This window comes from Oncorhynchus nerka, linkage group LG3 (genome assembly GCF_034236695.1).
Source record: "Oncorhynchus nerka isolate Pitt River linkage group LG3, Oner_Uvic_2.0, whole genome shotgun sequence".
Lineage (NCBI taxonomy): Eukaryota > Metazoa > Chordata > Actinopteri > Salmoniformes > Salmonidae > Oncorhynchus > Oncorhynchus nerka.
In genome coordinates, this window is record NC_088398.1 from 86,698,107 (window position 1) to 86,720,032 (window position 21,926).

At 44.0% G+C, this 21,926-nt stretch overlaps 1 protein-coding gene across 1 annotated transcript in view; it reads right to left on the reverse strand.

Moving 5' to 3' along the window:
• The window catches only part of LOC115127140 (unconventional myosin-X-like), a 322,940-nt gene extending 307,134 nt beyond the window's left edge, over positions 1–15,806 (reverse strand). Inside the window, exon 1 of the mRNA XM_065016386.1 lies at positions 15,480–15,806. Coding sequence (XP_064872458.1) covers positions 15,480–15,500 — 21 coding nt within the window. The 5' untranslated portion in view covers positions 15,501–15,806. The remainder of the gene's footprint in view (positions 1–15,479) is intronic.
• Between the last annotated feature and the right edge of the window lie 6,120 nt (positions 15,807–21,926).

The following is a 21,926-nucleotide window of genomic DNA, read 5'->3' on the forward strand; positions in this document are numbered from 1 at the left end:
AGAAGAGAAAGAGAAAGAGAAAGAGAAAGAGAGAGAGAGAGAGAGAGAGAGAGAGAGAGAGAGAGAGAGAGAGAGAGAGAGACAGAGAGAGAGAGAGAGAGAGAGAGAGAGAGAGAGAGAGAGAGAGAGAGAGAGAGAGAGAGAGAGAGAGAGAGAGAGAGAGAGAGAGAGAGAGAGAGAGAGAGACAGAGAGACAGAGAGAGACAGAGAGAGAGAGAGAGAGAGAGAGAGACAGAGAGAGAGAGAGAGAGAGAGAGAGAGAGAGAGAGACAGAGAGACAGAGAGACAGAGAGAGAGAGAGAGAGAGAGAGAGAGAGAGACAGAGAGAGACAGAGAGAGAGAGAGAGAGAGAGAGAGACAGAGAGAGAGAGAGAGAGAGAGAGAGAGAGAGAGAGAGAGAGAGAGAGACAGAGAGACAGAGAGAGAGAGAGAGAGAGAGAGAGAGACAGAGAGAGAGAGAGAGACAGAGAGAGAGAGAGAGAGAGACAGAGAGAGAGAGAGACAGAGACAGAGAGAGAGAGAGAGAGAGAGACAAAGAGAGAAGAAAAAGAGAACAAGATAAATAAATGTCACCAGTCAGACCAGGGAGTGGGCTAGGCTTTATCAGGTTACTCATTTAACAAAAGCCTGCGGAGTCTATCACAGCTTCAACCCAGATTTCCAGGTTCCTACTTCAAAGACAGGGAACTGTCTTCGGAAAGTATTCAGACCCCTTAACTTATTGCAAATGTATAATCCTGTCTCTGAATTGTCAGAGACGGGATTGTGTCGAGGCACAGACCTAGTACCAAAACATATCTGCAGCATTGAAGGTCCCCAAGAACACATCATTCTTAAATGGAAGAAGTTTGGAACCACCAAGACATGTTTTGAGAGAGCTGGCCGCCCGGCCAAACTGAGAAATCGGGGGAGAAGGGACTTGGTCAGGGAGGTGACCAAGAAGCCGAGATGGGAGAACATTCCAGAAGGACAACCATCTCTGCAGTAATCTACCAATTAGACCTTTATGGTAGAGTGGCCAGATGGAAGCAACTCCTCAGTAAAAAGGAACATGACAGCCCACTTGGAGTTTGCCAAAAGCCACTTAAAGACTCTCAGACCATGAGAAACAAGATTCCCTGTTTTGATGAAACCAAGACTGATTGGCCTGAATGCCAAGTGTCACATCTGGAGGAAACCTGCCACCATCCCTACTGTGAAGCACGGTGGTGGCAGCATCATACTGTGGGGGTGTTTTTCAGCGGCACGGAGACTAGTCAGGATCGAGGCAAAGATGAACAGAGCAAATTACAGAGAGATCCTTGTTGAAAACTTTCTCCCGAGTGTTCAGGATCTCAGACTGGGGCGAAGGTTCACCTTCCAACAGGACAACGACACTAAGCACACAGCCAAGAGAACGCAGGAGTGGCATCGGGACACGTCTCTGAATGTCCTTGAGTGGCCCAGCCAGAGCCCAGACTTGAACCCGGTCGAACATGTCTGGAGAGACCTGAAAATAGCTGTGCAGCAACGCTCCCCATCCAACCTGACAGAACTTGAAAAGATCTGCAGAGAAGAATTGGAGAAACTCCCCAAATATAGGTGTGCCAAGCTTGTAGCCAACAGGGCCAACAGGTTGAACAGGGCAAACAGGTTGAACAGGGCCAACAGGGCCAACAGGGAGAACAGGGCCAACAGGGCCAACAGGGAGAACAGGGAGAACAGGGAGAACAGGGCCAACAGGGCCAACAGGGCCAACAGGGAGAACAGGGTCAACAGGGTGAACAGGGCCAACAGGGTGAACAGGGCCAACAGGGTGAACAGGGCGAACAGGGCCAACAGGGCCAACAGGGCCAACAGGGCCAACAGGGCCAACAGGGCCAACAGGGCCAACAGGGTGAACAGGGTGAACAGGGTGAACGAAACGGAGAGGGATGGTCATGACCTGGAATCTAAGGGTCAGGATTGATGGTCACAAATAAACATTCTCCTTTTTTTTCCCCAAGGCACACACACCCTAGTTTCTCTACACACACACCCTTGTTACTGTTGCCAAGCCCATCAAGGCTCTGATTGGTGAACCACTGATCCACTCACAGCTCTTCGTCTTTAGGCAATGCTATGGACACCCAAACACAAACAGTGTTTTCAACGTACAATGTTTTCAACGTACATATATGACACACCTTGAGGAACATGACGACATTCTGTATATTTATTCACATACTAATTATTCAATGTCCACCCCTTCAACATGTCCTCCCCTTCAACATGTCCTCCCCTTCAACATGTCCTCCCCTTCAACATATCCACCTCTTCAACATGTCCTCCCCTTCAACATGTCCCCCCCTTCAACATGTCCCCCCTTCAACATGTCCCCCCTTCAACATATCCTCCCCTTCAACATGTCCTCCCTTCAACATGTCCTCCCCTTCAACATGTCCTCCCCTTCAACATGTCCTCCTCTTCAACATGTCCTCCCCTTCAACATGTCATCCCCTTCAACATGTCATCCCCTTCAACATGTCCTCCCATTCAACATGTCCTCCCCTTCAACATGTCCCCCCCTTCAACATGTCCTCCATCCTCCCCTTCAACATGTCCTCCCCTTCAACATGTCCTCCCCTTCAACATGTCCTCCTCTTCAACATGTCCTCCCCTTCAACATGTCCTCCCCTTCAACATGTCCTCCCCTTCAACATGTCCTCCCCTTCAACATGTCCTCCCCTTCAACATGATTGGCTATAGGCTGTACTGGTGCTATTAAGAAATAAGATGTACTGTTGTTTGCTCAATTAAGTTGAGAATTTTGATAACTAAAAGAGTCTTTCCATTGTCTTCTCTTTAGAGCAATAGCCATTTGCTTTCCAAAATATGTTTTCCAGTGATTGTATTTTGAAATATTGCGAAATGTCTGGCTGGGCCTCTTCTTTTCCGTGACAGTCGCAACTCAACAATAATATATTTGTATTTCCTATGGATCCCCATTAGTTCCTGCCAAGACAGCAGCTACTCTTCCTGGGGTTTATTATGGATCCCCATTAGTTCCTGCCAAGACAGCAGCTACTCTTCCTGGGGTTTATTATGGATCCCCATTAGTTCCTGCCAAGACAGCAGCTACTCTTGCTGGGGTTTATTATGGATCCCCATTAGCAGCTACTCTTCCTGGGGTTTATTATGGATAGTTCCTGCCAAGACAGCAGCTACTCTTCCTGGGGTTTATTATGGATCCCCATTAGTTCCTGCCAAGACAGCAGCTACTCTTCCTGGGGTTTATTATGGATCCCCATTAGTTCCTGCCAAGACAGCAGCTACTCTTCCTGGGGTTTATTATGGATCCCCATTAGTTCCTGCCAAGGCAGCAGCTACTCTTCCTGGGGTTTATTATGGATCCCCATTAGTTCCTGCCAAGACAGCAGCTACTCTTGCTGGGGTTTATTATGGATCCCCATTAGTTCCTGCCAAGGCAGCAGCTACTCTTCCTGGGGTTTATTATGGATCCCCATTAGTTCCTGCCAAGACAGCAGCTACTCTTGCTGGGGTTTATTATGGATCCAGTTCCTGCCAAGACAGCAGCTACTCTTGCTGGGGTTTATTATGGATCCAGTTCCTGCCAAGACAGCAGCTACTCTTGCTGGGGTTTATTATGGATCCAGTTCCTGCCAAGGCAGCAGCTACTCTTCATGGGGTTTATTATGGATCCCCATTAGTTCCTGCCAAGGCAGCAGCTACGCTTCCTGGGGTTTATTATGGATCCCCATTAGCCAAGGCAGCAGCTACTATTCCTGGGGTTTATTATGGATCCCCATTAGCCAAGGCAGCAGCTACTCTTCCTGGGGTTTATTATGGATCCCCATTAGCCAAGGCATCAGCTACTCTTCCTGGGGTCCAGCAACATTAAAGCAGTTATACATTTTAAAAACCATTACAATACATTGATAACAAATTTCACAACATATTAAGTGTGATGCCCTCAGAGCTGTTTTCGTGTGCATAGTGGGTATGTTATGGTGTGTTAGTAGTATGCATGGGTCTGTGTATTTTGTACTGCTGACCAAATAGCTTCCTGTTTCACCATCGAGGGAGCACATGGGCCGCGTTCCAGCAGTACAAACTCAGACACGCTCATCATCTGGCTCCTCCCAACATCTGGCTCAAACCCAGACACGCTCATCATCTGGCTCCTCCCATCTAGCTCCTCCTCCCATCTGGCTCCTCCCAGGAGGGAGGAGGGTAGTCTCCTCTGACACCAGAGGATGTGGGAACATCACGTAACAGAGGTCAGATGTAATCAACCTTGAACTTCTACTCTCCTTTCTCCAGCCAATAACGTTGATCTAATACAACCTGATTCCACAGAGCTTTGATTGGATGATTAAAGGACTCTCTTTGACGTTCAGACGTCCTGAATCAACACTTTGGGGCTGAGCCTTTGTTGCTACTAGACGTTTTCACTTCATAATAACAGCACTTACTGTTGACAAGGGGGCAGCTCTAGCAGGGCAGAAATTTGACGAACTGACTTGTTGGAAAGGTGGCATCCTCTGACGGTGCCACGTTGAACGTCACTGAGCTCTTCAGTAAGGGCCATTCTACTGCCAATGTTTGTCTATGGAGATTGCATGGCTGTGCGCTCAATTTTATTTTCCTGTCAGCCATGGGTGTGGCTGAAATAGCCGAATCTACTAATTTGAAGGGGTGTCCACATACTTTTGTATATATAGTGTATCTGTACACAAGATGATGTGACAGCACAAACATTACTGATCTACACAGCAACACAACCAGCATGACAACTGGTGTGACTAGCGGTGTGATTACCGGTGTGATAACCGGTGTGACAATCGGTGTGATAACCGGTGTGACAATCGGTGTGATTACCGGTGTGATAACCGGTGTGACAATCGGTGTGATAACCGGTGTGACAATCGGTGTGACAACCGGTGTGATAACCGGTGCGACAATCCGTGTGATAATCGGTGTGACAACCGGTGCGACAATCAGTGTGATAACCGGGGGGTGACAATCGGTGTGATAACCGGTGTGATAACCGGTGTGACTAGCGGTGTGATTACCGGTGTGATAACCGGTGTGACAATCGGTGTGATAACCGGTGTGATAACCGGTGCGACAATCAGTGTGATAACCGGTGTGATAACCGGTGTGACAACCGGTGCGACAATCAGTGTGATAACCGGGGGGTGACAATCGGTGTGATAACCGGTGTGACAGTCGGTGTGACAAGCGGTGTGACAATCGGTGTGATAACCAGTGTGATAATCGGGGTGACAATCGGTGTGACAACCGGTGTGATAACCGGTGTGACAAGCGGTGTGACAATCGGTGTGATAACCGGTGTGATAACCGGTGTGACAATCGGTGTGATAACCGGTGTGACAGCCGGTGTGACAACCGGTGTGACAACCGGTGTGACAATCGGTGTGATAACCAGTGTGACAACCGGTGTGATAACCAGTGTGATAACCCTAACATACCCTGTTAAACAACCAGACTGGATTTAATTGCATCTGAGTTTTGATTTACATTTGGTTGAGTTGTCAACTAACGTGAATTCAACAAAAAAGGTCATGTCATTGGATCGAGGTTAAAAGTTGGGTGAGAAAAAGGCAACATTCCCCTTGTTGCAAATCCAACCAGTTTTCCACGTTGATTCAACGTCATCACATTACTTTTTTATTTAATTTAAATGACGTAGAAACAATGTTGATTTAACCAGTTTTTGGACAGTGGTAAGTGAAGGGAGGATGATACTAACTCCCTCTCAGAGACCCATTGGAAGGGAGGATGACACTAACTCCCTCACAGAGACCCATTGGAAGGGAGGATGACACTAACTCCCTCACAGAGACCCATTGGAAGGGAGGATGACACTAACTCCCTCACAGAGACCCATTGGAAGGGAGGATGATACTAACTCCCTCACAGAGACCCATTGGAAGGGAGGATTACATTAACTCCCTCACAGAGACCCATTGGAAGGGAGGATGACACTAACTCCCTCACAGAGACCCATTGGAAGGGAGGATGATACTAACTCCCTCACAGAGACCCATTGGAAGGGAGGATGATACTAACTCCCTCACAGAGACCCATTGGAAGGGAGGATGACATTAACTCCCTCACAGAGACCCATTGGAAGGGAGGATGACACTAACTCCCTCACAGAGACCCATTGGAAGGGAGGATGACACTAACTCCCTCACAGAGACCCATTGGAAGGGAGAATGACACTAACTCCCTCACAGAGACCCATTGGAAGGGAGGATGATACTAACTCCCTCACAGAGACCCATTGGAAGGGAGGATGACACTAACTCCCTCACAGAGACCCATTGGAAGGGAGGATGACACTAACTCCCTCACAGAGACCCATTGGAAGGGAGGATGACACTAACTCCCTCACAGAGACCCATTGGAAGGGAGGATGACACTAACTCCCTCACAGAGACCCATTGGAAGGGAGGATGATACTAACTCCCTCACAGAGACCCATTGGAAGGGAGGATTACATTAACTCCCTCACAGAGACCCATTGGAAGGGAGGATGACACTAACTCCCTCACAGAGACCCATTGGAAGGGAGGATGATACTAACTCCCTCACAGAGACCCATTGGAAGGGAGGATGACATTAACTCCCTCACAGAGACCCATTGGAAGGGAGGATGACACTAACTCCCTCACAGAGACCCATTGGAAGGAGGATGACACTAACTCCCTCACAGAGACCCATTGGAAGGGAGGATGACACTAACTCCCTCACAGAGACCCATTGGAAGGGAGGATGACACTAACTCCCTCACAGAGACCCATTGGAAGGGAGGATGACACTAACTCCCTCACAGAGACCCATTGGAAGGGAGGATGATACTAACTCCCTCACAGAGACCCATTGGAAGGGAGGATGATACTAACTCCCTCACAGAGACCCATTGGAAGGGAGGATGACATTAACTCCCTCACAGAGACCCATTGGAAGGGAGGATGACACTAACTCCCTCACAGAGACCCATTGGAAGGGAGGATGACACTAACTCCCTCACAGAGACCCATTGGAAGGGAGAATGACACTAACTCCCTCACAGAGACCCATTGGAAGGGAGGATGATACTAACTCCCTCACAGAGACCCATTGGAAGGGAGGATGACACTAACTCCCTCACAGAGACCCATTGGAAGGGAGGATGACACTAACTCCCTCACAGAGACCCATTGGAAGGGAGGATGACACTAACTCCCTCACAGAGACCCATTGGAAGGGAGGATTAAAATTAAAAGTATTATTAGTGAGTCTGTTGATCTAGATTTTACAGTAAAACGTGTGTCTGGTGATCAAGGTTTTTGTTGATGATCGTTTGAACCCTTTAATGTGCATCTGTGTGGTGCTTCCTAGGGAGACAGCCAGTTGGGTTCTGTCCTTACTCTCTAACACATCCTCTCTGTGTGGTGCTTCCAAAGGGAGACAGCCAGTTGGGTCCTGTCCTTACTCTCTAACACATCCTCTCAGTCCCAAAGGCTGAATCCTAACCCTAAAACTCATTAGCTGGAGTCACCAGATAAACACACCGAGTCCTGTCCACTCACCACTCACTAACTCACTCCTGGCATGTCCATTGCCAGGTACTGCTGTCCTGTTCTGGAGCATCCTGTTCTTCTGGGTGGGTGTATTTGAGGTGACGAGAGATTTATGTGAACAGGGGCCTCTTCCCTTGTGTTCTGGTCTCTCTGCGTACACACATCCTGACAGATGAAAACCTCATTAGGCACACTCACGCTACTCAGCCAGTGCTTTTTGCTGAACCACTTCCAGACAGAATTTGATCTATTCTGGACCAGCCACTCTTAAATAGTACCCGGGCCAGTACAGGTGAAACACCTTCACACTAACGAGATGGCAACCTGCACAGGTGTAACACATACTGACTAACGAGGTGACGCAGACCAGTGCACCCTACGTGCTAACGAGCTATTCAAAACCTAAATGGAAAAACCAAAACATGTAACATTATTGATGTGTATATGAATGTGCATGGTGCATATTGATGTATAGTGATGCTTATATTGATGTGTATATAGTGATGTATATATAGTGATGTATATATTGATGTGTATATAGTGATGTATATATTGATGTGTATATAGTGATGTATATATTGATGTGTATATAGTGATGTATATATTGATGTGTATATAGTGATGTATATATTGATGTGTATATAGTGATGTATATATAGTGATGTATATAGTGATGCTTATATTGATGTGTATAATGATGTATATAGTGATGTGTATATAGTGATGTATATATGGGGCGGCAGGGTAGCCTAGTGGTTAGAGCATTGGACTAGTAACCGAAAGGTTGCAAGTTCAAATCCCCGAGCTGACAAGGTACAAAATCTGTCGTTCTGCCCCTGAACAGGCAGTTTACCCACTGTTCCTAGGCCGTCATTGAAAATAAGAATTTGTTCTTAACTGACTTGCCTAGTAAAATAAAGGTAAAATAAAAAAAATATATTGATGTGTATCTAGTGATGTATGTAGTGATGTATGTAGTGATGTGTATATAGTGATGTATGTAGTGATGTGTATATAGTGATGTGTATATAGTGATGTGTATATAGTGATGTATATAGTGATGTATATATAGTGATGTGTATATATAGTGATGTGTATATATAGTGATGTGTATATAGTGATGTGTATATAGTGATGTGTATATAGTTGTATATATAGTGATGTGTATATAGTTGTATATATAGTGATGTGTATATAGTGATGTGTATATATAGTGATGTGTATATATAGTGATGTATATATAGTGATGTGTATATAGTGATGTATATATAGTGATGTATATATAGTGATGTGTATATAGTGATGTGTATATAGTGATGTATATATAGTGATGTATATAGTGATGTATATAGTGATGTATATATAGTGATGTATATATAGTGATGTATATATAGTGATGTATATAGTGATGTATATATAGTGATGTATATAGTGATGTATATAGTGATGTATATATAGTGATGTATATATAGTGATGTATATATAGTGATGTGTATATAGTGATGTATATATGATGTGTATAGTATGTAGTGATGTATATAGTGATGTGTATATAGTGATGTGTATATAGTGATGTATATATAGTGATGTATATATAGTGATGTGTATGTAGTGATGTATATATAGTGATGTATATAGTGATGTATATATAGTGATGTGTATATAGTGATGTGTATATAGTGATGTGTATATAGTGATGTGTATATATAGTGATGTATATAGTGATGTGTATAGTGATGTGTATAGTGATGTATATAGTGATGTATATAGTGATGTATATAGTGATGTGTATATATAGTGATGTATATAGTGATGTGTATATAGTGATGTGTATATAGTGATGTGTATATAGTGATGTATATAGTGATGTATATAGAGATGTATATATAGTGATGTATATATAGTGATGTATATATAGTGATGTATATAGTGATGTGTATATAGTGATGTGTATATAGTGATGTGTGTATAGTGATGTGTATAGTGATGTGTATAGTGATGTATATATAGTGATGTGTATAGTGATGTGTATATAGTGATGTGTATATAGTGATGTATATAGTGATGTGTATATAGTGATGTATATATAGTGATGTGTATATAGTGATGTATATATAGTGATGTGTATATAGTGATGTGTATATAGTGATGTGTATATAGTGATGTGTATAGTGATGTATATATAGTGATGTGTATATAGTGATGTATATAGTGATGTATATATAGTGATGTGTATAGTGATGTATATAGTGATGTGTATATAGTGATGTATATAGTGATGTATATAGTGATGTATATAGTGATGTATGTAGTGATGTGTATATAGTGATGTATGTAGTGATGTATATATAGTGATGTGTATATAGTGATGTGTATATAGATGTATATATAGTGATGTATATATAGTGATGTATATATAGTGATGTATATATAGTGATGTATGTAGTGATGTATATATAGTCATGTGTATATAGTGATGTGTATATAGATGTATATATAGTGATGTATATGTAGTGATGTATATATAGTGATGTATATATAGTGATGTGTATATAGTGATGTGTATATAGTGATGTATATATAGTGATGTATATATAGTGATGTATATAGTGATGTGTATATAGTGATGTATATATAGTGATGTATATATAGTGATGTATATATAGTGATGTATATAGTGATGTATATAGTGATGTATATAGTGATGTATATATAGTGATGTATATATAGTGATGTATATATAGTGATGTATATAGTGATGTATATAGTGATGTATATATAGTGATGTATATATAGTGATGTATATAGTGATGTATATATAGTGATGTGTATATAGTGATGTATATAGTGATGTATATAGTGATGTATATATAGTGATGTATATATAGTGATGTATATATAGTGATGTATATAGTGATGTATATAGTGATGTATATATAGTGATGTATATATAGTGATGTATATAGTGATGTATATATAGTGATGTATATAGTGATGTATATAGTGATGTATATAGTGATGTATATATAGTGATGTGTATATATAGTGATGTATATATAGTGATGTGTATATATAGTGATGTATATAGTGATGTATATATATAGTGATGTATATATATAGTGATGTATATATAGTGATGTATATATAGTGATGTATATATAGTGATGTGTATATAGTGATGTATATATAGTGATGTGTATATAGTGATGTATATATAGTGATGTATATAGTGATGTGTATATAGTGATGTGTATATAGTGATATATATAGTGATGTGTATATAGTGATGTGTATATAGTGATGTGTATATAGTGATGTATATATAGTGATGTATATATAGTGATGTGTATATATAGTGATGTATATATAGTGATGTATATATAGTGATGTGTATATAGTGATGTGTATAGTGATGTGTATAGTGATGTATATATAGTGATGTATATATAGTGATGTATATATAGTGATGTGTATATAGTGATGTATATATAGTGATGTGTATATAGTGATGTATATATAGTGATGTGTATATAGTGATGTATATATAGTGATGTATATAGTGATGTATATAGTGATGTGTATATATAGTGATGTGTATATATAGTGATGTGTATATATAGTGATGTATATATAGTGATGTGTATATAGTGATGTATATATAGTGATGTGTATATATAGTGATGTATATATAGTGATGTATATATAGTGATGTATATATAGTGATGTGTATATATTGATGTGTATATAGTGATGTGTATATAGTGATGTGTATATAGTGATGTATATAGTGATGTGTATATAGTGATGTGTATATAGTGATGTGTATATAGTGATGTGTATATAGTGATGTGTATATAGTGATGTATATATAGTGATGTATATAGTGATGTATATAGTGATGTGTATATAGTGATGTGTATATATAGTGATGTGTATATATAGTGATGTGTATATATAGTGATGTATATATAGTGATGTATATATAGTGATGTGTATATATTGATGTGTATATAGTGATGTATATAGTGATGTGTATATAGTGATGTATATATAGTGATGTGTATATAGTGATGTATATATAGTGATGTATATATAGTGATGTATATATAGTGATGTATATAGTGATGTATATATAGTGATGTATATAGTGATGTATATATAGTGATGTATATATAGTGATGTGTATATATAGTGATGTGTATATATAGTGATGTGTATATATAGTGATGTGTATATAGTGATGTATATATAGTGATGTATATATAGTGATGTATATAGTGATGTATATATAGTGATGTATATAGTGATGTATATATAGTGATGTGTATATAGTGATGTATATATAGTGATGTATATATAGTGATGTGTATATAGTGATGTATATATAGTGATGTGTATATAGTGATGTGTATATAGTGATGTGTATATAGTGATGTATATATAGTGATGTGTATATAGTGATGTGTATATAGTGATGTATATAGATGTATATATAGTGATGTGTATATTGATGTGTATAAAATAACGAGACCTTGGTCTCAGCATTGAGTCCCTGTTAAAATAACGAGACCTTGGTCTCAGCATTGACTCCCTGTCTAAATAAATAGACCTTGGTCTCAGCATTTACTCCCTGTCTAAATAAAGACACCTTGGTCTCAGCATTGACTCCCTGTCTAAATAAATAGACTTTGGTCTCAGCATTGACTCCCTGTTAAAATAACGATACCTTGGTCTCAGCATTGACTCCCTGTCTAAATAAAGAGACCCTGGTCTCAGCATTGACTCCCTGTCTAAATAATTAGACCTTTGTCTCAGTATTGACTCCCTGTCTAAATAAAGAGACCCTGGTCTCAGCATTGACTCCCTGTCTAAATAAAGAGACCTTTGTCTCAGCATTGACTCTCTGTCTAAATAAAGAGACCTTGGTCTCAGCATTGACTCCCTGTCTAAATAAAGAGACCCTGGTCTCAGCATTGACTCCCTGTCTAAATAAAGAGACCTTGGTCTCAGCATTGACTCCCTGTCTAAATAAAGAGACCCTGGTCTCAGCATTGACTCCCTGTCTAAATAAAGAGACCTTGGTCTCAGTGCTGACACTGGGCCACGGGGAGCAAGGGTAAGGGGTAGAGGGGTGGGGTGGTAGACAAGAATGGGACAACGAGTGAGAAGGGAGGAGTTTAACAATATAGCGCCCTCATGATGACATCACAGGGGTCGTGAGTGTGTACTTAGACATGACACATCACACCCTGGCAGGAAATGCATAGGGGAAAGAGATCAGGACTCTGGTTTTTGTCAGGGTTCAAAGGGTAGACTTCAGATACATTCTCTCTGTGTTTCCCATGTCGGGCTGGGTGGGCTCCTTTCATGCCTTATGACATAGGTAGGCTTATGCCTCTACGAGTTATTGGTAACAATGTATGCCATTAGAAGGTTGATGGACCATGGGGAAGGTGATGTTATCATTCACCATGAGATAGACTGCCTGGTCTATGTGCTGATGAGATCAACAGGGCTGGACTTAAGATAGGAGGCTCCTCCTTGTGCGTTAAACAACAGACATTTAGAAGTGTGTAACGTGGAAATGTAGTAAACTTGTTTTAAATGGTCCTTTCCCAGGGACAGGCAGTCCAGCTGCATCCTGCAATTGAGCTATCCCAGCCCATAGCTCAGCAGTCGAGCAATCCCAGCCCAAGCAGAGCTCAGCGGTCGAGCTATCCCAGCCCAGAGCTCAGCAGTCGAGCTATCCCAGCCCAGAGCTCAGCAGTCGAGCTATCCCAGCCCAGAGCTCAGCAGTCGAGCTATCCCAGCCCAGAGCTCAGCCATCGAGCTATCCCAGCCCAGAGCTCAGCCGTCGAGCTATCCCAGCCCAGAGCTCAGCCGTCGAGCCATCCCAGCCCAAGCAGAGCTCAGCAGTCGAGCTATCCCAGCCCAAGCAGAGCTCAGCAGTCGAGCTATCCCAGCCCAAGCAGAGCTCAGCGGCCGGGCTAGCTCAGCGGCCGAGCTATCCCAGCCCAGAGCTCAGCCGTCCAGCTATCCCAGCCCAGAGCTCAGGAGTTGAGCTATCCCAGCCCAGAGCTCAGCCGTCCAGCTAACCCAGCCCAGGGCAGAGCTCAGCCGTCCAGCTATCCCAGCCCAGAGCAGAGCTCAGCCGTCCAGCTATCCCAGCCCAGAGCAGAGCTCAGCCGTCCAGCTAACCCAGCCCAGGGCAGAGCTCAGCCGTCCAGCTATCCAAGCCCAAGCAGAGCTCAGCCGTCCAGCTATCCCAGCCCAGAGCTCAACCATCCAGCTATCCCAGCCCAGAGCTCAACCGTCCAGCTATCCCAGCCCAGAGCTCAACCGTCCAGCTATCCCAGCCCAGAGCTCAACCGTCCAGCTATCCCAGCCCAGAGCTCAACCGTCCAGCTATCCCAGCCCAGAGCTCAACCGTCCAGCTATCCCAGCCAAGTCCAGAGCTCAACCGTCCAGCTATCCCAGCCCAGTCCAGAGCTCAGCCGTCCAGCTATCCCAGCCCAGCCCAGAGCTCAGCCGTTCAGCTATCCCAGCCCAGCCCAGAGCTCAGCCGTCCAGCTATCCCAGCCCAAGCAGAGCTCAGCCGTTCATCTATCCCAGCCCAGTCCAGAGCTCAGCCGTCCAGCTATCCCAGCCCAGAGCAGAGCTCAGCAGTCTAGCTATCCAAGCCCAAGCAGAGCTCAACCGTTCAGCTATCCCAGCCCAGAGCTCAACCGTCCAGCTATCCCAGCCCAGTCCAGAGCTCAGCCGTCCAGCTATCCCAGCCCAGTCCAGAGCTCAGCCGTTCAGCTATCCCAGCCCAGAGCTCAACCGTCCAGCTATCCCAGCCCAGAGCTCAACCGTCCAGCTATCCCAGTTCAGAGCTCAGCCATTCAGCTATCCCAGCCCAGAGCTCAGCCGTCCAGCTATCCCAGCCCAGTCCAGAGCTCAACCGTCCAGCTATCCCAGCCCAGTCCAGAGCTCAACTGTCCAGCTATCCCAGCCCAGTCCAGAGCTCAACTGTCCAGCTATCCCAGCCCAGAGCAGAGCTCAGCCGTCCAGCTATCCCAGCCCAGTCCAGAGCTCAGCCATTCAGCTATCCCAGCCCAGAGCTCAGCCGTCCAGCTATCCCAGCCCAGTCCAGAGCTCAACCGTCCAGCTATCCCAGCCCAGCCCAGAGCTCAGCCGTTCAGCTATCCCAGCCCAGTCCAGAGCTCAGCCATTCAGCTATCCCAGCCCAGAGCTCAGCCCAGTCCAGAGCTCAACCGTCCAGCTATCCCAGCCCAGTCCAGAGCTCAGCCGTCCAGCTATCCCAGCCCAGAGCAGAGCTCAGCCGTCCAGCTATCCAAGCCCAAGCAGAGCTCAGCCGTCCAGCTATCCCAGCCCAAGCAGAGCTCAGCCGTCCAGCTATCCCAGCCCAGAGCAGAGCTCAGCAGTCTAGCTATCCCAGCCCAGAGCTCAACCGTCCAGCTATCCCAGCCCAGAGCTCAACCGTCCAGCTATCCCAGCCCAGAGCTCAACCGTCCAGCTATCCCAGCCCAGTCCAGAGCTCAGCCGTTCAGCTATCCCAGCCCAAGCAGAGCTCAGAATGCCTATTGTGTCTGGTTGTGTCCCATTGCTGCTACTGCTATTACTTACTACTAGGCTATACATATCCTGCTGCATAAAGTACTGTAAACCATATGCTAGCGTCTCACCCTTTACGTGCGAAATAACCAATTATTGTTTGTTTTTCATTTGCAGCAGGAGAGGACCGCTGTAAACACAATACAAAACCTACGCGACATAAAAAGTGCTCACTGCTCGTAAAGATGTAACAAAGACGCTCCCGGTTCATGCAGTCACTTTGAAATTAAACAACGTTTCGGAGCTGCTACAATGCCTCAAAATACTTTGTTTAGACTTTTATCTTACCTTTACGAAGAAAGAATCCATTTAAAATAAATTATCCTCCACAAAACTCTTCTAATCTTAGATTCCAGGTACCACAGTAGCGCTGAGGCGGAATATGTAATTCCAGATGACTTCCACTCCCGAGCTGACGTCAAGATGAGAGAAGTTCCATCCGCACTCTTTCTTCTCAAAACGGGAATCAAGACCAGGTAAACCACGAATTCCTATTAACGTCCCAGTAAAAAAAGCAGTTGTTAACTGGATTTAAAAGACGTCAAAACAAACCAACAGCCCGTCCGTCTGTGATAGGGCGCAGCCGCATCCCGTGTATACCGTGTCTGTGTATTCTAACCGGTATGAATGAGGACGGCGTATTGAGCTCTGTCATTGGAGGCGGAGCTTGAAGCGGTAGGACCCCATGGAGCACGCCCTTATTGGAACAATGTAACAGCACTATCTGCTGATGGAGGCGGAGCTTGAAGCGGTAGGACCCCATGGAGCACGCCCTTATTGGAACAATGTAACAGCACTATCTGCTGATGATTCATTTGTTATCATCATTTTCATTTATATTATTAGTAGTTTAGTAGGTTGTAGTTATATACAGTAGTAGCTCTTATGTTATCAATCACATCACACTAAGATACATGTAAAAAAAATAAAAAAAAATTTAAAAAAAGGGGCTTGATTTCTGAAGCATATGTTGTTCAAGAGTCAGGGTTATCCAAGGTCAGGGTTATCCAGGGTCATGTAAAAAAAAAAAAAAAATAAATAAAAGAGGGATATCAGGGTTATCCAAGGTCAGGGTTATCCAAGGTCAGGGTTATCCAGGGTCAGGGATATCCAGGGTCAGGGATATCCAGGGTCAGGGTTATCCAGGGTCAGGGTTATCCAGGGTCAGGGTTATCCAGGGTCAGGGTTATCCAGGGTCAGGGTTATCCAGGGTCAGGGTTATCCAGGGTCAGAGTTATCCAGGGTCAGGGTTATCCAGGGTCAGAGTTATCCAGGGTCAGATTTATCCAGGGTCAGAGTTATCCAGGGTCAGGGTTATCCAGGGTCAGGGTTATCCAAGGTCAGGGTTATCCAGGGTCAGAGTTATCCAGGGTCAGGGTTATCCATGGTCAGGGTTATCCAAGGTCAGGGTTATCCAGGGTCAGAGTTATCCAGGGTCAGGGTTATCCAGGGTCAGGGTTATCCAGGGTCAGGGTTATCCAAGGTCAGGGTTATCCAGGGTCAGGGTTATCCAAGGTCAGGGTTATCCAGGGTCAGGGTTATCCAAGGTCAGGGTTATTCAGTCAGGGTTATCCAGGGTCAGGGATATCCAGGGTCAGGGTTATCCAGGGTCAGGGTTATCCATGGTCAGGGTTATTCAGTCAGGGTTATCCAGGGTCAGGGATATCCAGGGTCAGGGTTATCCAGGGTCAGGGATATCCAGGGTCAGGGTTATTCAATCAGGGTTATCCAGGGTCAGGGTTATCCAGGGTCAGGGTTATCCAGGGTCAGGGTTATCCAGGGTCAGGGTTATCCAGTCAGAGTTATCAGGGGTCAGGGTTATTCAGTCAGGGTTTTCCAGTCAAGGTGTTTGTGATAATCTCCCCTTTCCACAGTGGGGTCACATTAGTTTGTACCCCAAATGGTTTGGATAATACAAGTGTCACATCGACGGTACTGATTTCAGACGAGTCTCAATGAGCTTGTGGGGGTCGTAGAGCAAAACGAAGACCACCATCGTGTTCGTGAGAGTCTCCCCTTTTAATAGTTTGTAGGCCAAACCGTTCGGACGCTACAGACAATTTTGTGGGAAGACCGATTTTCAGGATGTCTCATGGTCTGACAAACACCGCTGTAGCTCGGCCACCTTCCACCGCAGATGGGAGTCTCATGGTCTGACAAACAACGCTGTAGCTCGGCCACCTTCTACCGCAGATGGGTGTCTCATGGTCTGACAAACAACGCTGTAGCTCGGCCACCTTCCACCGCAGATGGGAGTCTCATGGTCTGACAAACACCGCTGTAGCTCGGCCACCTTCCACCGCAGATGGGAGTCTCATGGTCTGACAAACACCGCTGTAGCTCGGCCACCTTCCACCGCAGATGGGAGTCTCATGGTCTGACAAACAACGCTGTAGCTCGGCCACCTTCCACCGCAGATGGGAGTCTCATGGTCTGACAAACAACGCTGTAGCTCGGCCACCTTCCACCACAGATGCGGAAGTGCGACAGGGGTGGATGCAGTGGATTGACATCTCTAGCTTTAACTAACGAATGATAATGTGGATGGTTTATTATTATGTTACGGAGATTGACGCACGGGTGGGTCAATAGACTCTTAAGGATTAATTGCGTAGGCCAAGTTCCTCACTGCAGCCTCCCCGTCACAAAGTGTTTAAAATGCATAAAACAAATTCCCCATCATGTCTGTGCTTATCCACACCTAGATCAGAATCTGGAGGCTCCAGCACATTACTGCAGTAATCTGTATGGATCCACGGGCATCGTACTAACGTCTCTATCTCTGTGACCCAGACTCCTGGGTCTCTGTGGGCCTAGTCTTACCATTATGCTGTAGCTCACACACCGCGGTTGGTTCACTGGGAACAATCAGTAGCGAAGACGATAAAAGGAAAATGAAACTATGATACCGTGGTGGTCAGCGCAGTATTGGTGGTTTTGATATTACTTTTGGATAAGAAATATAAACAAAAAGGAAATAATGAATATCAGGAAAAGGCTTAGTGTCGTTTCAGTCAAGTCTGAGCAGCAGCAGTTTGATCAAGTTGTTACCAGACGCCAAGACGTTAACCAGGTTTAATCTGTTATCCTCACGTTAACCAGGTTTAATCTGCTATCCTCACGTTAACCAGGTTTAATCTGTTATCCTCACGTTAACCAGGTTTAATCTGCTATCCTCACGTTAACCAGGTTTAATCTGTTATCCTCACGTTAACCAGGTTTAATCTGCTATCCTCACGTTAACCAGGTTTAATCTGTTATCCTCACGTTAACCAGGTTTAATCTGACTATCCTCACGTTAACCAGGTTTAATCTGTTATCCCAAACGTTAACCAGGTTTAATCTGCTATCCTCACGTTAACCAGGTTTAATCTGCTATCCTCACGTTAACCAGGTTTAATCTGCTATCCTCACGTTAACCAGGTTTAATCTGCTATCCTCACGTTAACCAGGTTTAATCTGTTATCCTCACGTTAACCAGGTTTAATCTGCTTATCCTCACGTTAACCAGGTTTAATCTGCTATCCTCACGTTAGCCAGGTTTAATCTGTTATCCTCACGTTAACCAGGTTTAATCTGCTATCCTCCACGTTAACCAGGTTTAATCTGATATCCTCACCTCACCTTAACCAGGTTTAATCTGATATCCTCACGTTAACCAGGTTTAATCTGATAAGTGTTAACCAGGTTTAATCTGCTATCCTCACGTTAACCAGGTTTAATCTGATATCCTCACATTAACCAGGTTTAATCTGCTATCCTTACGTTAACCAGGTTTAATCTGGGATATCCTTAACGTTAACCAGGTTTAATCTGCTATCCTCCGTTAACCAGGTTTAATCTGCTATCCTCACGTTAACCAGGTTTAATCTGCTATCCTCACCGTTAACCAGGTTTAATCTGCAGTAATCTTATCCTCACGGGTTAACCAGGTTTAATCTGCTATCCTCACGTTAACCAGGTTTAATCTGTCTATCCTCGCTGCGCTAACCAGGTTTTCTGATATCCTCACGTTAACCAGGTTTAATCTGAAAATGAATCCTCACGTTAACCAGGTTTAATCTGCTATCCTGGTGGTTTTGATATTTTTTCTGCTATCCTACGTTAACCAGGTTTAATCTGAATATCAGGAAAACGTTAAGTCTGAGCAGCAGGTTTAATCTGCTATCCTCAAGACGTTAACCAGGTTTAATCTGCTATCCTCACGTTAACCAGGTTTAATCTGTTATCCTCACGTTAACCAGGTTTAATCTGCTATCCTCACGTTAACCAGGTTTAATCTGCTATCCTCACGTTAACCAGGTTTAATCTGCTATCCTCACGTTAACCAGGTTTAATCTGTTATCCTCACGTTAACCAGGTTTAATCTGCTATCCTCACGTTAACCAGGTTTAATCTGCTATCCTCACGTTAACCAGGTTTAATCTGCTATCCTCACATTAACCAGGTTTAATCTGCTATCCTCACGTTAACCAGGTTTAATCTGCTATCCTCACGTTAACCAGGTTTAATCTGCTATCCTCACGTTAACCAGGTTTAATCTGCTATCCTCACGTTAACCAGGTTTAATCTGCTATCCTCACGTTAACCAGGTTTAATCTGCTATCCTCACATTAACCAGGTTTAATCTGCTATCCTCACATTAACCAGGTTTAATCTGCTATCCTCACGTTAACCAGGTTTAATCTGTTTAATCTGCTATCCTCACGTTAACCAGGTTTAATCTGCTATCCTCACGTTAACCAGGTTTAATCTGCTATCCTCACGTTAACCAGGTTTAATCTGCTATCCTCACGTTAACCAGGTTTAATCTGCTATCCTCACGTTAACCAGGTTTAATCTGCTATCCTCACGTTAACCAGGTTTAATCTGCTATCCTCACGTTAACCAGGTTTAATCTGCTATCCTCACGTTAACCAGGTTTAATCTGCTATCCCCACGTTAACCAGGTTTAATCTGCTATCCTCACGTTAACCAGGTTTAATCTGCTATCCTCACGTTAACCAGGTTTAATCTGTTATCCTCACGTTAACCAGGTTTAATCTGCTATCCTCACGTTAACCAGGTTTAATCTGCTATCCTCACGTTAACCAGGTTTAATCTGCTATCCTCACGTTAACCAGGTTTAATCTGCTATCCTCACGTTAACCAGGTTTAATCTGCTATCCTCACGTTAACCAGGTTTAATCTGCTATCCTCACGTTAACCAGGTTTAATCTGCTATCCTCACGTTAACCAGGTTTAATCTGCTATCCTCACGTTAACCAGGTTTAATCTGCTATCCTCGTTAACCTTTAACCAGGTTTAATCTGCTATCCTATAACCCTGTTACGTTAACCAGGTTTAATCTGCTATCCTCACGTTAACCAGGTTTAATCTGCTATCCTCACGTTAACCAGGTTTAATCTGTTATCCTCACGTTAACCAGGTTTAATCTGCTATCCTCACGTTAACCAGGTTTAATCTGCTATCCTCACGTTAACCAGGTTTAATCTGCTATCCTCACGTTAACCAGGTTTAATCTGCTATCCTCACGTTAACCAGGTTTAATCTGTTATCCTCACGTTAACCAGGTTTAATCTGCTATCCTCACGTTAACCAGGTTTAATCTGCTATCCTCACGTTAACCAGGTTTAATCTGCTATCCTCACGTTAACCAGGTTTAATCTGCTATCCTCACGTTAACCAGGTTTAATCTGCTATCCTCCTAACCAGGTTAACCAGGTTTAATCTGCTATCCTCACGTTAACCAGGTTTAATCTGTTATCCTCACGTTAACCAGGTTTAATCTGTTATCCTCACGTTAACCAGGTTTAATCTGATATCCTCACGTTAACCAGGTTTAATCTGCTATCCTCACGTTAACCAGGTTTAATCTGCTATCCTCACGTTAACCAGGTTTAATCTGCTATCCTCACGTTAACCAGGTTTAATCTGCTATCCTCACGTTAACCAGGTTTAATCTGCTATCCTCACGTTAACCAGGTTTAATCTGTTATCCTCACGTTAACCAGGTTTAATCTGTTATCCTCACGTTAACCAGGTTTAATCTGTTATCCTCACGTTAACCAGGTTTAATCTGCTATCCTCACGTTAACCAGGTTTAATCTGTTATCCTCACGTTAACCAGGTTTAATCTGTTATCCTCACGTTAACCAGGTTTAATCTGATATCCTCACGTTAACCAGGTTTAATCTGCTATCCTCACGTTAACCAGGTTTAATCTGTTATCCTCGGGGTAGTACATTGGTGGTTTGAAGATATCCCTCTAGTGGTGTGTGGGGCAGTGCTTTGGCAAAGTGGGTGGGGTTATATCCTGCCTGTTTGGCCCTGTCCAGGGGTATCGTTGGACGGGGCCACAGTGTCTCCCGACCCCTCCTGTCTCAGCCTCTAGTATTTATGTTGCAATAGTTTACGTGTCGGGGGGCTAGGGTCAGTCTGTTAAATCTGGAGTATTTCTCCTGTCTAATCCGGTGTCCTGTGTGAATTTAAGTATGCTCCCTCTAATTCTCTCTCTCTCCCTCTCCCTCTCCCTCTCCCTCCCCTTCTGAAGGACCTGAGCCCTGGGACCTTGTCTCAGGACTACCTGGCCTGATGACTCCTTGCTGTCCCCAGTCCACCTGGTTCTGCTGCTGCTCCAGTTTCAACTGTTTTGCCTGCGGCTATGGAATCCTGACCTGTTCACCGGACGTGCTACCCTGTCCCGGACCCTGACCTGTTCACCGGACGTGCTAC